The sequence below is a fragment of the Saimiri boliviensis genome, chromosome 13, assembly GCF_048565385.1.
Source record: "Saimiri boliviensis isolate mSaiBol1 chromosome 13, mSaiBol1.pri, whole genome shotgun sequence".
In the NCBI taxonomy this organism is placed as follows: Eukaryota; Metazoa; Chordata; class Mammalia; order Primates; family Cebidae; genus Saimiri; species Saimiri boliviensis.
The window spans coordinates 36,278,963-36,296,134 of record NC_133461.1 but is presented as its reverse complement, the minus strand read 5'-3'; the positions used below and the strand labels follow the sequence as shown (position 1 = coordinate 36,296,134).

Genomic DNA, 17,172 nt, shown 5'->3' with positions numbered 1-17,172 from the left:
TTCTCCATACCCCTGCAAAGGACTACTGCAATAGGTCTGTAGTTTCCAAAGATAGGGAGTTTTTTGTTTTAGTTTATATTTAGTTTATAAAATTGTGGTTGATTTACAATAGCATTAAGTATTAGAAAAATTAGGGTATGTATTAAGAATCTTAAGAACCTGGAGGACAGCCTAACATAAGTCAGTAAATTTTATACCAAATAACTTTATATCCAGTTAACCCCTTGTTGTAAAAGATAATATTTTCATGTTTGGTAAATAACATTTTATTTTTATGCCAAGTACGTATCTTCTCTTTGTAACTTAGGCACTTATGTAAGTATGCAAGCTTTCATACATTGGGCTAACGTTTGTTTTGATACTCCTGCTCTGTAGATTTTTCATGTCCTTAAAAATAGTTCCCAAATTGTCAGATATTCTCTCTATAAGTAGAAGTCAAGGAAATAAAAAAATTGAACTCAAGGAATATGTTTGTCATTATCTGAGATCCAGGAATGAGAGAGCTAGTTCACTGAAGATACAGCCTCAGATGTCCCTGCACCAAATTGTTCTTGTCTTCACTTTTTAGCCGCGGCACTCTTGGATCACCTAGCATACCTCCAGTACAGTGAAGAGACAAGAACACTGGGCTGGGGCTCTGGTCCTTTCTTCTTCGTAGCTTTCTACTAGTGAAACTCTGTACTTAAAAGGAAACACTAAATGTGGACCACACTTTATCACCTTGAAAATTTCATTTTCTCCTAGACTGTCTTTGAGAAGTATATGTGGGTTAGTTGCAAGAGAAAGGAGTACTATGTAATGGTTGTGTCTGGTAGTGTGGGATTGTCTGGAATCATGTGCCAGTTAAGGGTCCCTGAGCTGGCTTCATGAATTCTCTGTGCCTCAATTTCTGCATATTATCGATGAGATACTATCTACTGTATGGTTGTGTAGTAAGTCAGAGGAAATGTTGCAGGTATAATAATTGGCATGGTGTTTTGCACAAAGTAGTTCTTCAGTAACATTGACTTTTATGTATACATAAAATATACACACATAGATATAGTAGTTTTTTGAGTACTTAATGCTACTAAAAATTAACTGTAGCTTTAAATAAGATTAAAACATTTTTCTCTTTGGAAATTATAAACCTATTGACATAGTTTTGTACAGGGATATAGGGAAATTCAATAGGAAAGGAAACCTTAGAAAATTACATTTAGTTTATTTTGCCGGTGATTGACATGGTTCCTGTAGTTATGTATGGGAGAATACTAATATAATCTCACCTTGCTCCATCCATTTCACAGGGAATAATAGGGATAAAGTGAAGGAGATTATTAATAAATATGCCACAATTTCCATCTAGTAACTCTGGATTTTAAATTCAAAGAAATAAGGCACCCCTTTATTTAAAAGAGCAGTTTCTCTGTTTGTAAAATGTAGGGCCCTAAGAACAATTTCCTATTTTCTTTTCTTTTTTCTTAAAAACTGTTTACAACCAACAAGAACGGGGTGATATACAGAGCATGTAACAAAAACAGCAAACTCTCACACTCCAAAGAATGGCATTCAGAACTCTGTTAAGTTATAGGTTATTTATTTGCCATAGGAATAGCTCATGTTGCTTAATAATGTCTGCATTGTTGATTCTGTCTGTTAAAAATGTGCCCTGTTTTTCTTCATTATAAAGACTAAGACTGTTATCTTATAGGTTCAGGATAAATTTCGTTTAGACCTGTCGGATGAAGAGGCTGTGCATTACATGCAGAGTCTGATTGATGAAAGTGTCCATGCCCTTTTTGCTGCAGTGGTGGAACAGATTCACAAGTTTGCCCAGGTAAGTTCTCTGAATGCAGGGCATTTTTCTCACCTTCTCCATGTACTGCCTCAGAATCCTTGGTGAGCCATACATTTCTCCTGCCGGTTGGCATCTTTTCTGTTTTTCTGTCAAGCCTTTTTGACATCTCACCAGCCAGCTGAAGTGAATTGTGTTTCACACATTATTAATTCCTAAACGTCTGCTTTTATTAGTCATGACTAACTTCTGGAGCATAGATATTTTCATTCTTTGTAGTCAGTGGTGATTATATATCCATTCTTGAGAATGATTTTGGGTCCAGCAGAGGCCTTGGCAATTGAAATTTGGACACTTGTTTGGTTTTGGTGAATGGTAAAGTGCTGGGAAAGTTTAGAAGCTAAGAAAAGCAGTCCACACCACGCATCAGGACGATCTGTCCATAGACTTACTATTAGCAGTATCTACAGAAGTGAGCGATTACGCTTTCATGGTAAACCTTAGATCTAAAACCCATTTTGATTATGAATTGCATAATAAGGATGACTGAAAATGGTTAGCAGATGGAAAAATTAGGTTGCTTTTTTCTGCATGCCAAAATCCAACCTGTCCTCCAGGAGCACTTTGATTCTTTTTTTTTCTAAATTTTCATAGTATTTTCTACCTTTATTATGACTTGCACTTAGGTTTTGCTTCCTTTTTTTTTCCTTCCCCTCACCTTTTCCCAAGTTAGGTGATGTTTTGCTTTTTTTTTTTTTTTTTTTTAATAGGTATTTGGATTCCCTTATAACTCCTCAAATACAGACTTCCTGAAGGCTAGGCCTTGTCTATCAGTCACCTTATATACTTAACAAATATTTAATGTACCTAAAGTAGGTCCTACCTCTAGACATTAGCTTATACTCTTTATCTAGCTCAATAAGAAGTTTTATTTCCCTGAAACCAGTCTTGATCATATTTTTATTAAAAGCGCCACCTCAGGGTCTCCTTCATGGGCCATTAATCCTAACCAATCATTTATTGAGAATAAATTTTGATTCAAATAGTAGGTGACTTGTTAAAGTCAACCAGCTAGCTAATAGTGGATCTTGCTCTACATACAGCAGAGCAGATAATTTTAGAGCTATAAGGAAAAAAAGGCCAGAGAGATATTGTGACTAATTGATATCTGTAACAAACAAGGAACAAAACTAAAACTTCAACCCAAATCTTTTGACTCCATGTTTAATATTTTTTAAACCAGATCTTTTCATTTTCAGTATCTTGTTCATCACTATACTATGTTATGTGTCAGTGAAACTTTTCTTGGGCATGGCCCATCTCTCTGTGTGTATACTTTATTTTTTCTTTTTTTGAGCTCAACTAGTTACAGCGTGGTTGAAGTCAGAAACTCTTAACTTCTTTGCATTTCTATAGCAGGGGATTTACCCATTATAGTTGGTCACTTAACATTTTATCTTAAACCGTCTCTATCTACAAGTGTACAAATATCTCTCATTATGGGGTTTTCCTTAATCCATATTTGTAGATTCTGGTTTTTCTTTTCCTGGGCAATTATAATATATTAATGGAGCTAAAACTCCAAAGTTGAAATTAGTGCTGCTACCTAACACTAATTTCAGTAATTTATAGCCACACAGGCAACTCTAAACTTACCAGCTAAAAAAGCAGTAATGATTTGTTATGTCTTACTTAGGATGCTTCAGTAAGGGATTTAGCTAGAGCCCAGCTATGAGGTTTTTTTTCATTTTCTGTAACGTTAACTAGCTTCACTCCTTCAGCTGTATTCAACTGGTAGTCGGGTTTGCCTTGGAGGTCCAACAAAGCTTCACTCAACAGGTCTGGCAGTTTGGTATTCTCTACATGACTGTCTCTCTCCACTTCCTCTCTCATCATTTCGAACTCCAGCCCAAACTGCTGCTTTACAGCATGGTGACTGATTTCCCCAAGAGTATATGAAGGCAGAAGTGGCAGCCCTCTTAAAATAAGTCTCAAGGGCAGTCCAAATTCACAGGGAGAAAAAGTAGATTTTGCCTCTTGACAGAAGGAGAGGGTTGCATATTTAGAAAAGAGACGAATTAAGTGTGGCATCTTTGAAGACTTAACTGCCACTCAGCTAATGTGCTCCAGCTTAAAATTGAGCCTTCAAGTTCTGTAAAATAAATTAGTGGCATGGTTTATTTTAGTGGTCTAGTTTTGAAATTCTATTGTTGATTTGCATAAGATTCCCGTTTTGCTAGCTGGATCTAAGAATAGAAGGACTATTTTTTTGGATTCTCTATATTAAAGATAGAGGTAAAAAAGAGGTTGGTTAAAAAAAAAAAGTAGTAACATTTAGGGGACCTTAGTATTATTTATAGGATCTAGTAATACAAGGACTTTGGTTTACTGAAATCTCTGGGCCTCAGTATTCACACCTGTAAAGTGATTGACATTGAGGATAAAACATCCATTTTTGACATGAATTTAATCTAATGTCAAAGGTTAATAGCTTTACAAAGCTAATGTTGACTACTGCAAGGTTTAGTAAATGAAATCTGCCTCTCCTGTCTCCCCATTGTATGGATGATTAAATTGTTAAAGTTGTTGAGAACTCTGTGAGTTATTGGCATGTACCTATTCTTCTATTCATAGAGAAAATATATGAATGGCAAAACGAATTGGTAAAATTGTGATGAGCCTGCTCTTAAATTAGACATTGGAGGGATCATTTTATACACATTAAATAACAAATGATTATAATTCTTGAGAAACAATATTATGTCTGTTTCCTAGGTTCCTATTTTCTAGTTCTTCATTAAAATAGTAGATAAGATACAGAAATCCTATAATTAACATTACTTTAGCCTTGGTTGTTACAGGCACTTTTGTACTAGGATAGATTCTTGATAACCTTGCTATTCAAGGATATTGCCACATGAAGATAACAGTTAAGAACAAATATCTGAATGATTCTAGCAGTCTAAGGATTAGTATCTTATAATTGTAAAAGTGGAGGTTTATTGCAGCATGAATATCTATGTAGAAGAACTTTTTAGAGATGATTTCTTAGCTCTCCACTTTAAAATGATAGACAGTGTTTGGGACAGTAACAGCTTCGCTGTTTATTGGAATGTATTTCATACAATGCCTCCCCATTTTTAATTAAGTAACCCTTACTGTGATAATACAAATATGTTTTAGTATTATTCCCGTTTCATAAATGAGAAAACTGACCTACATAAAAAGTTTTTTTCAGCTGGGTGCAGTGACTCACACCTATAATCCCAGCACTTTGGAAGGCGAATCACATGGGGTCAGGAGTTTGAAATCAGCCTGACCAAATGGTGAAACTCTGTGTCTACCAAAGTACAAAAACTAGCGAGGCATGGTGGGGGGTGCCTATTATCCCAGCAACTCAGGAGGCTGAGCCAGGAGATTCATTTGAACCCAGGAGGTGGAGGTTGCAGTAAGCTAAGATCACTCCATTGGCCTCTAGCCTGGGCGACAGAGCGAGACTCTGTCTGAATTTAAAAAAAAAAAAAAAAAAAAAAAAGTTGTTAGTTCTAACTTATCAGACAGATTCAGTTTGTTTGTTTGTTTGTTTGTTTGTTGTTTGTTTACCAGATTTCAACTTATCCAAAGGGATGAACTTGAAAATGTTCATGATACTACTTAGATCTCCTTAAGTATATCATCTGTGCTCCAAAATAAGAGTTACCTGTGGTTGTTTAATTTTATTGCAACTTGATTAGGCACTGAAGCATACATAGAATACTAAATAAGAACTTAGCTTCATACAGATCTTTTCAAATAACAATGATAGAAGCATAGCTATTTCTTAATCTCTGGAGTTTATTTTCTCTTTGAAACTCACATATCTACATATATTGTCTAAGTTTTGATACTAATAAATCACATAGGCACTCAAATTCAGATGCCCAACATCTATTTTTGTCACTCATATCCATTTATTATGATGCAATATTGTTAATTGATTTATGGTAATTTTAGTATGTTCCCATTAATCATTATGGATAGTAGAAACAACCTTTAAAAAATGGGAGTAGATTGATACATACTTACAAGAATAATATTTCAGCATAAAAGAAACAACATTCAAAAAGAAGACTAAGAATTACTAGATACAGCTATTACGTCCAAATGCAACAAAAGTTTGTTTTCTTTCATCATGCAATTCCTTAGAAGGGTAGAGATTAAATACTGCAATATTTATTGCTTAGCAAAAACCCACCTATTAGTAATGTAAATTTTCCACTGGAAAACACTTTTATTTCAGTCATTGTCTTTGAAATTGCATCATTGTAACTATTCTGTTTGCCAAAATGATCTTTTTTGGTGTCTTGTTCTTTTGCCCAGGCTAGAGTGCAGCGGTGCAATCATGGTTCACTGCAGCCTTGACCTCCTGGGCTTGAGTGATCCTCCTGCCTCACCCTCCCCAGTAGCTAGGAATACAGGCATGCACCACCATACCCAGATAATTTTTAGTTTGTTTTTTGTAGAGATGAGGTCTCACTATGTTGTCCAACCTGGTCTTGAACTCCTGGCCTCAAGCGGCTCTCCCATCTTGGCCTCCTGAGTGCTAGGATTATAGGCACGAGCCAATTCTGGCCTTGAAGTGATCTTCACAGTGCTTTCGAGTCTTGTATACATGGGAAAGATAGAGGTCATACAGTTTGAGTCACATAAAATTGCACAAATAGGCCTTCTAGTGGTGATCTCTTACACTGCGGTCCATTTCCTGTTTCTGCTTTTCTCTCTTGTTCTTCCTTTTCATTTATTGATAGCAAAAATCTTGAGAAAGGGCTGTGGTTTCCAGTAATCTTAATACATAATAAATCTATGAATTGGATCTTGGCAGATTAACTAGAGACAGCCATATTTTTGGTTTGTTTTTGTTTTTGGTGGTTTTTTGCAGAATAACTATTAAAAAAGTAATGATAATGAATGGATGGGGTTCAGAAGGTTTACCTAAGTTCCAGATACTAGGAACATAGCACTGCTGTCCATTTAAAGGGAATCCTTACTTCTGCCTGTGGTGTTCAAGGAGGAAAAGCACAGGTCTAGGCAGAGAGATATGTGATTCTATAGTCACATATTCTTAAGTTGGAGACCATTTGCCTTTAGCTGAAGGGAATTCAACTATATATATTTGGGGGGATTTCAAAACAAAATAAAACCAAAAAAATGGAAGGAGGAAAATGGTGTGGTTATTCTGCTTGAACTTCCTCTAAAGAATATATGTCGTCTAAGGAATGTGACAGTGAGTCTCTCAAAAGTGTTTCAGGTATCAAGTGCCTTCCATGCATAACATGGCATCTTACTGTGCTTAATGTGATCCCAGAATTGAAGATGCTGAGTTTTTGATATCCATATCGTGGTTTCTAAGTGCAACCATTTGCTGCTTAACCAGAAAAATGGGATTTTCTTGTATCATTGCTGAGGGGAAAGATTCCAATTTCGGACTTCTAAAGAGATACATGTCTCTAATATGCTGCCTCCTAGAGGGATTTTCTTGAGTAATTTTCTTTTTTTAATTTGTATTCTTGTTTTTCTTTTCTCTGTTGACTTTAGCACCTAAACCCAGTGTAGAGTGATTTCGCTTAACTGCTATCCTCTTTCATCTTCTTTAAGAAGGCAACCTTCTAGGTCAGTGAGTGACCCTCTTGGTTTTCAGAATTGGGAACTAAGACCATTCAAGTCCATTTCTCCCTGTATTTCTCTAGGTAAAGTAAAAGCATTTTTTTGTGTTCAGAGTATGTATAAAAACATTTACCTTAGGTTTATGTGTATATTCGTAGCACCTTTGACAGTTAAGAAATCAATACTTGTGCTGGTGTTAACTCTTCCATTTTTTAGTTACTTGAAAGTCGCTATTTCATGGGTCAGTGGAATTTTGTTTTGTTTTTTGTTTTTAAGCCTTTGTAACACTAGGAAATGTTTAGATATACTTACAACCTTAGTCTGTTGTCTTAAATGTACCATAATATATTTTTGTTTGATGAACTTTGTTTGATATTTGGTCTTACCTAGCAAAGCTAGTTCTATTTTAGGGCCATATATCAGCTAATGCTCTCTTTGGAAAAGGAGAACTATCACACACAGGAGTTTTTGTTTACGTCCTTTTCTTTAATTTATTTTAAGTTCTTACTCCCAGACTTGTATAATTTTGAGTCTTGATTTCTTTCAGGTGAACAGTTATGAAGAAAATAAACTATACCTTAATCGTTTAATGAGAATATACTCTCCTTTAATAAACACATAATTGGCCTTAATAAAAATGTTGAAAAAATTCATGAAAAAAATTCATGAATTTATTATTTCCTGCTGTAAATATTAAGTGGCATTTAGTGTTTAGCTGTGAAATCGATACATAAATATGTAGATGCAAAATAGAACTAAACTATTGCAGGTTTAAAGCATCACTAGTATTCATCTGTTATATATAAGTACAGATTTCTTTATATGTGTGTTTTGTTTTTATAGCATTACTTTATTCATACTAACCTTCCACTTTTTTTCTTTTGGTGACCCACTTATGCCTCATATTCACTGTTTGTACTTTTTGGAATTTCCCTTTTTATGTACATTGACCACTAACACTGAATTCCTTTTTGCAAATTGAAGCTCTTTACCCCTTCATGTTCCCTCTTACATGCCATGCTAGAGAACATGGGATGCTCCCTAGTTTTAAATTGTGTTTTACTTAAGTATCTACTCATACTTCCCATGAGGTTGAAAGCTGTGGGGCCCTGAAAACCCAAATAGCCATGTGCAAAGGTAAAAAGTTCATGTCAGTCAGTATATCTAATTCATATAGTCTTACATTATATTTAGTTCATCTTATTTTGCCACTTTAAACAATTGTGACTCTTTTCATGATAACTAAAAGTTATTTGGAACATCAGGTTTTTTCCTACTTAATAGATGCAAAATTATGACCTAAAAAGAAGAGAAAACTCATTTCTGAGTTTCCTTTTATAGGGACCTCATTTTATCATTAGGAATGAAGAATAGCAGTGTAAAGTATTTCAAAGAGCAAAACAAAAGTATTGATTTTGGGGTCAAATAGAAATTCTTTTTATCAAAAACAAATTCTTTTTAATTCAGTAAGTAATTTTCTAAAGAATGAGATGTTTCCCTTGTCAGTGACTTAAACGAATAATATAACACCAATATATCACATACAGCTTTTTTTCATTTTGTGTTCCAGACCTAATTTATTTGAATTTTCTTGGCAGAAATAACAACAATGGAAAAAAAAAAAATCATTGATAGCAAAGTATTGAACATTTAAATATTCCAGGAATTACGTAAGGTACTTTCTCTGCATCAACTTTTAATTCTCACACCAGTGAAGTAAGTGTACTACAAGGTGTGTTTTGCCCATGAGAAAACTAAGGTTAATAGATGATGAAGCACAGATTCGAATTCAAAATAAAATATTTTGAGTTCCAGATCTACTCCTGTATTTGTAAGTAATAATATTTATAAAAATACATGACATATATTTTTATATCTAAATATATATTTAGATGTAACATATTTTATATATAAACATTTATATATAAAATATATATATAAGATACATAAATGTTTATATATAAAATAAGTTACATCTAAATATATATTTAGATATAAAATATCTAAATATATATTTAGATATAAAATATCTAAATATATATTTAGATATAAAATATCTAAATATATATTTAGATATAAAATATCTAAATATATAAAAACATAAATATAAATGTTTATGTATAAAATACTTTACATCTAAATATATCTATATATTTAGATGTAAAATATTTAGTAACTAGTGTCAATTTCCAGTCACCAGCTCATTAGCCTCTGCCAGGAAAGTCAGCCTGTCCTTTGAAGCCAGACTTTGACTTCTCTGTAGCACAAAAGTCCTATGTGGCATCTTATTTCATTAGTGGGCTGTTTCATCTGTATTGAAAATCTGTTGTCAAATGTAGTCACCTTCATCGGTGATCATAGCTAGATAACCTGTGTGCAGTTTCTCCATCAGCACTGGCTGCTTTACCTTGCATGTATACACATACACATACATATATATATCAAAGCCTTAATTTATAGACACAAGTAACTTTTGTTGTGAGTAGTGAGTTTTTAAATTTTTGCTTGTAAGTTTAAATTTTAACTTTTCTTCATCTCTCACCTACCCATCAAAGAAAAAACAAAATCAGCTGTGCAAACAGCCAAGTAAGTGTGCTGTATAAAGGAGTCACTGGGAACTGTTAATCCAAGATAAATAGGATAAGTGTGGGATAACGTTTATTTTGCACATTGGCCAAAACTAGTCTTGCATTTCATTGACACACCTGTGCTCTCTTGTTCTGCTGCAGTCAGCATTGCTGCACAACTACCCATTAAAACCCATGATGTTGGCCGGGCACGGTGGCTCAAGCCTGTAATCCCAGCACTTTGGGAGGCCGAGGCAGGTGGATCACGAGGTCGAGAGATCGAGACCATCCTGGTCAACATAGTGAAATCCCGTCTCTACTAAAAATACAAAAAATTAGCTGGGCATGGTGGCACGTGCCTGTAATCCCAGCTACTCGGGAGGCTGAGGCAGGAGAATTGCCTGAACCCAGGAGACGGAGGTTGCGGTGAGCCGAGATCGTGCCATTGCACTCCAGCCTGGGTAACGAGCGAAACTCTGTCTCAAAAAAAAAAAAAAACAGAAAAAAAACCCATGATGTTTAAAAACAAAGAATACAGGCACTTACTATATGACAAATGTTTGCAAGTTCTAAGATTAGTTAATTATTGTAATAGCAGGAGTCAGCAGAATGCCCCATAATTTTTAGCCCAAGCCTTACAGTTTCTTATCCATAAAAATTTCATTTTCTTATCTTCTCCCAAGAAGATTTTTAAACTCTTGAATGTAATCCTTGATAGGGTTTGCCATGTTTGCTTCATTAACTGCTTTTAGTAAGGTTAGTTTTATACTGTTGTTTTCTTTCGCTCTGTGTTCTGTCAAACACTTTTATAATAATTCTTCAAATGTACAGAGAGTTGAATATTTTTGGACTGTCTCAGCTATGTGGTTTTTTTTTTTTTTTTTTTTTTTGTTTTGTTTTGTTTTTGTTTTTTTTCCCCTGAAGATACAGATATTTTGAAGTTGAAGTATCTGGGGAAAAAGGCATATCTTAAAGATTTTTTTTTTAAGAGTCTAAACCACTGCAGTAAAGCACGTCACATGATTTTTTTGTTTTCCCAATGCATATAAAATTATGTTTACATGATACTATGCAGTAGCTTTATGTCTTTAAAAACTATTTTAAAATATTGCTAAAAAATGCTAACAATCATCTGAGCTTCCAGTGAGTTATAATCTTTTTGCTAATGAGAGTCTTGCCTTGATGTTGATAGCTGCTGAGTGATCAGGGTAGTGGTTGCTAAAGATTGAGTAGCTGTGAATCCATGAAGTTTGCCACATCAGTTGATTCTTCCTTTCTTGAAAGATCTCTGTGTAGCATGTGATGCTGTTTGATAGCATTTTGTCCAGTGTAGAACTTTTTTCAGAATTGGAGTAAACCCTTTCAAAACTTGCTGTTGCTTTATCAACTAAATTTATGGAATACTCTAAATCCTTTGTTGTCATTTCAACAATATTCAAAGCATCTTCACCACAAATTGATTCCATCTCAAGAAACCACCTTGCTTATCCAGAAGGAGCACTTCCTCATCTGCTCAAGTTTTATCACGAGCCTGCAGCAATTCAGTCACATATTCAGGCTCCACTTCTAATTCTTGTTCTCTTGCAGTTTCCACCCCATCTGCAATTACTTCCACTACTGTTCTTGAACCCCTCAAAGTCATCCATGGAGACTGGAATCAACTTCTTCCAAACTCCTGTTAACATTGATATTTTCACCTTCTCCTATGAATCTCAAATGTTCTTAATGGCATCTAGAATTAAGTGCCATTAATGGTGAATCCTTTTCAGTAGGTTTTAAATTTATTTTGTCCAGATCCATCAGAGGAATCATTATCTGTGGTAGCTATACCTTTACGAAAGGTATTTCGTAAATAATAGAACTTGAAAGTCAAAGTGACTCTGTGATTCATGGGCTATAGAATGGATGTTGAATTAGCAGACATAAAAGCAACATTAATCTTTTTGTATATTCTGTCAGAGCTCTTAGATGACTGGGTACATTGTCAGTGAGCAGTAATATTTTGAAAGGAATCTTTTTCTGAGCAGTAGGCTTCAACAGTGGACTTAAAAAATTTTTAGTAAACAATAATATATACAAATGTGATGTCATCCAAGCTACTGTTTTATTTATAGAGCACAGGCAGAGTAGGTTTATTGTACTTCTTAAGTGCCCTAGGATTTTTGGATTGGTGAATGAACATTGGCATCAACTAAGTCACCAGCTGCATTAGCCCCTACCAAGAAAGTCAGCCTGTCCGTTGAAGCTTTGAAGCCAGACATTGACTTCTCTTTAGCATGAACGTCCTGTGTAGCATCTTATTCATTAGCAAACTGTTTCATCTGCCTTGAAAACCTGTTACTTAGTCACCTTCATCAATGATCTTAGCTTGGTAGATAACTTGCGTGCAGTTTCTTTATCAGCATTGTCTGCTTTACCTTGCACTTTTATGTTATGGAGACAGCTTTTTTCTTTAAACCTCATGAACCAACCTCTCCTAGCTTCAGACTTGTCTTCTGCAGCTTCCTTATCTTTCTCAGCCTTTGTAGAATTACAAAATTGAAGACAGTTTAATTCTTTATAGAAATGAAGATAGTTAAGGCCTTGCCCTGCATCAGGCTTTGGTGATGTTATAGCTGGTTTGGGCTTCTAAGCAGACCACAAAAACTCTCCGTATCAGCAAAAGGTGTTTTGCTCTCATATCATTCATGTATTCACTGGAGTAGCATTTTAATTTCTTTTAAGAACATTTCTTTGCATTTACAACTTGGCTGTTTGATGTAAGAGTCTTAAGTTTTGGCCTGTCCAATCTTTTGATATGCCTTTCTCAGTGGGCTTAATCATTTCTAGCTTTTAATTTAAAGCCAAAGATATGCGACTCTTCTCTTTCACTTGATCGCCTAGAGGCTATGATAGGGTTCTTAATTGACCTAATTTCAATATTGTTACATCTTAGGGATTATGGAGGCTTAAAGAGAAGAAGGTAGATGGGGAATAGCCATTTGGTGGAGTAGTCAGAACACACGTAACATTTGTCAATTAAGTTCGCCATGTTATGTGGACATAGTTCGTGGTTCCCCAAAACATTTGCAAGAGTAATATCAGAGATCGCTGATCACAGAGCACCATAGCAGATGGAATAATAATGAAAAATTTTTGCAATATTATGAGAATTACCAAACTATGACACAGAGACACAAAGTGAGCACGAGCTGTTGGAAAAATGGCTCTGATAAACTTGCTCAAGCAGAGTTGCCACAGACTTTCAATCTGTAAAAAAAACACAGTATCTGTGAAATACAGTAAAGCTAAGCACAATAAGACAAGGTATGCTGGTATACTGGAAACCATTGGATCAATAGCAACATTTTCCTCATACATAGACACATACACGTGTACATATGCAGGTTTTTAATTGCTTCCAAATGACTTCCAGGTTATTTAAACTCCCTAGTATGTCCGTGTGGACCCTTTGCAGTTTGACGTTTACCTACACTTTCCACCTTTATCATCTTCAGAAACCTTCAAAAGAATCATCCCCACTACCTCCAGGCAATACAGCTCTTCTCTTTGTGTTGAATGAGTTCCCCCTATTTGCCCAACTTTTGAGACAGACAGACAGAGAGAGAGAGAGAGTGTGTGAGTGTGTGTGTATGTGTGTGTGTGTGTGTCTGTGAGATTCTGTCTGTATTAATTTGGTCCTTGGGCATTTTATCTTAATTTGAGATCTCCCACATAATCTGAAACACTTCCTGGCACGTAGTAGGCACCAAATAAACATACGTGGTTTTATATGCGTGCCAAGTACCATTTCTTTAGGAAGTTTATTTTCTCTGATACTGCCTTTAGTAAAAATATTTAAATTGCTTCTCAAATTCTAAATTACATTATTTTTATTCACATGAAAAATAAATCTTGCCATATTTTTCTAGATTGCCACTTTAATCAGATTAAAAGCCATTAGCATCTTGGCATTTTCACATTTGTACATGTACTCACATGCATGTGCACACACACACAGACAGCCTTGTCAGTGAGATTTTTTGCCTTCACTTTTTCCTCTGAGTGATAATGAAGTGAAGGTCATAGAAACAAAATTTTATTACATGTAAACAGCATTCATAATTCTTCCAAGAGAATGCCAGCATTTTTGTATCCAACAAAAAGGTCACGAGTTATGGATGACTCAGTGTATATTCAGCCAAACAAAGAAATCTTTGTTGATTTTATTCCTACTGGAGATATCTCAGTATTGGACACCATTAATCGTGTTGGTCCCAGAACAGCTCTTCACTAGGCCTCTCTTGTCTTTTCAGGACTACTTCCTTTGATTTGATTTCCAGACCATTTCTAGAATGAAGTAGTTGCCCTCTGTGGAATAAGCTACAGGTTTTCACAGCCTCTCTCACTAAGAACCAAGCACACTACTCACAATATTACTCATTTAACTCACTTTAGAATTCAGTGGAATTTTTGCCCTTTTAGTGCTGGATGAGATGTTTTTTGGTTGTCTCATGTTAATTGCATCATCTTGAACTTACAGTCAACAAACACTCTCTCCCTGAATTATTTTCTCATGTAAGCTAGTTTTTAAGTGAAGCCTCAGGAATCCTATACAGTATAGTTAATTGCAGTCCTCTTGGTGGCATTTAGCAAACATTTATGCACTTTCTATTTAAATCATAGTCTTTTAAAAAACTATAGACTATTTTTTATCTTTGTGAATAATTAAGTAAATTATTTTCTGTTTGTTTGTTTCTTTTTAATTTTTGTAGTACTGGAGAAAATGAAACTGGATTTGACCCATGAAGATGCTTGGCTCAATAAGAAAACCATGTTAGGAGCAACCTGTGTATATTGGAGACTTCAGAGTAACCAGCAGGGAAGAGAAAATTTAATCTTCAGGTTACCATATTTTCCAAATATTACGTGGTACCTGAATTCCACTTCCTTGGATGTCATTGCTCAAATATGGTCTTGAAGGGTTTGTTTTGAAATACTGTATATATTTATTTTCAAATGTATACATTGTTAATAAACTACGAAATGAGAAATATTCTTATTTATATACATGTTATGAGAATTCTGGAGGAAATAATATGTTGAAATAGTAAAACATTTAGTCTTTTAGTTTAAAGTGTTATTTTTCCCCCTTATATTTTCATATCAAGACAGCAGTAATCTGAATTTAGCTTGACACAGTTTACACGTTTTTTATTTGTTTCTTCTTCCCTCTCCTTTCTCCCACCCACTTTTGTTTGCTTTTTGTTTCTGCCTAATTTACATGTTAAAAGCTGTGCTTAAAAATTTACTTCAAGTTTTACATGTTATGGCGCATTCTTCTGCAGTTCAAGAACTGCTTATATTTTAAAAATATATTTATTTTCTCATAAATAATTGATTTTTTGTAAACTACAGTTCATAGTTCTTCTCGTTTGTAAGTATGTAAAGTAGATTATGAAAATGTGGCTATTTAGATACCTGGCCAAAAGGTCATATGACCACCAGTATTAGTATTGAACATAAGGTATTTTTACATTTTCATTTAAGACAATGTAAATTGTCTTTCTGCAATAAATTTTTTTGATGTAAATTGAGTTTTCAAAAGATTTTTGATAGTATAAAGGAATTGAGGAGGAACAAAAAGCTTTTTGAAATAGCTCACCTAGACCTGTTAATGTAATATATTCTTCGTGAATTGAGAAAAAAATTGTTTTTTAAGAGTAGAACTAGCCGGGCGCGGTGGCTCAAGCCTGTAATCCCAGCACTTTGGGAGGCAGAGGCGGGTGGATCACGAGGTCAAGAGATGGAGACCATCCTGGTCAACATGGTGAAACCCCATCTCTACTAAAAATACAAAAAATTAGCTGGGCATGGTGGTGCATGCCTGTAATCCCAGCTACTGAGGAGGCTGAGGCAGGAGAATTGCCTGAACCCAGGAGGCGGAGGTTGCGGTGAGCCGAGATCGTGCCATTGCACTCCAGCCTGGGTAACAAGAGCGAAACTCCGTCTCAAAAAAAAAAAAAAAGAGTAGAACTAATCTCTCTAGCTTTTTTGATGGAACTTTAAAGAAAAAGAACATATACAAATGATATGAGCAATGCAGTAATAATCTTTTGCAACTTAATATGTTATGTGGTCATATGACTTGGTCTTGGAAGAAAAAGAATTGTTTGGTGCTAAATAAATATCAGAAATGAAGTGACAGAAAAGATGAAGGAAAAATTGTGGTGTAATTTCAGAGAGTGCCATTAATGGTAACATGTACCTGTCATCAAATTCTTGGTCCTGAGCTTGCCTCTTTAGTGTGGGGTTACCAGAGGGAGGGCAAGCGTGTAGTTAAGAGACATCCTAGAAGCATATGGAATGTGATTTGTATAAAACATACCTCCTGATGAGGAAAATAGTAAAAATGGAAAGAACTTTGTACATCATCTTAGGAGAACTTATATCTAAAAATAAATTGTCAGGCTCTGTCCTCTACCTTACATTTTCTTTTCTTACCTATCGGTGTCATTTTTGTTGTTGTTCAGACATTTTTAACCCTCTGCGTGCTCATTCTTCTAATTCTGTTTCTATTGACACTTCCTCCAAAATTTTTCTCTGAATTTCCCTTGTTGAAAGTGACCCTTCTGCCTTGTGAACTCCTGGAATTATTTATAGCTTTTAAAGTGGCATTTAGTAAAGGTGAGTGTTTTTCTTACACTTGCATCTCCTATTTCAGGGTTTGGCATACTTTCTCTTTGATGGTTAAGAAAGTAAGTATCTTTAGCTTTGAGGGACATATGGTCTCAATAGCATTAATTTAACTCTGCTAACTAGAAGGCAAAAGTATATCATCTTACTCATCTTTATAAACTCCACAGCACTCTGCTTAGAGAGGAACATGTTTATAAGAAACTCAATAAACAATTTTGACACAAATATGAAATTCTATAAGGGCAGACACTGAAAACTAGTAAAAAAGGTTGATTTTGAATAACCTTGTATTTAGTGCCATCTTAACTAGAATTGTAAAGAGGATAAACCTTTCTAGGAAAGATGAGGAAGGAGCTTCTCTCAGGAGGGTAAAGAGTGGCTGTAGTTTTGCTGAGAGATTTTGGCTGTGAGTGATAAGCTTATATCAAAAAGAAAAGTGACTTACCAGTCTGTTTTATTGCTCAAAGCAACTCTTTACTCCTATTTTTTCCAAATTCCATTGTTTTT

General features: G+C 34.9%; 1 protein-coding gene across 1 annotated transcript in view; it reads left to right on the top strand.

Moving 5' to 3' along the window:
- PIK3C3 (phosphatidylinositol 3-kinase catalytic subunit type 3) overlaps positions 1-16,454 on the top strand; it is a 127,404-nt gene extending 110,950 nt beyond the window's left edge. Inside the window, exons 24-25 of the mRNA XM_003924710.4 lie at positions 1,694-1,819; positions 14,742-16,454. Coding sequence (XP_003924759.1) covers positions 1,694-1,819; positions 14,742-14,756 — 141 coding nt within the window. The 3' untranslated portion in view covers positions 14,757-16,454. The remainder of the gene's footprint in view (positions 1-1,693; positions 1,820-14,741) is intronic.
- The last annotated feature ends 718 nt before the right edge of the window (positions 16,455-17,172 follow it).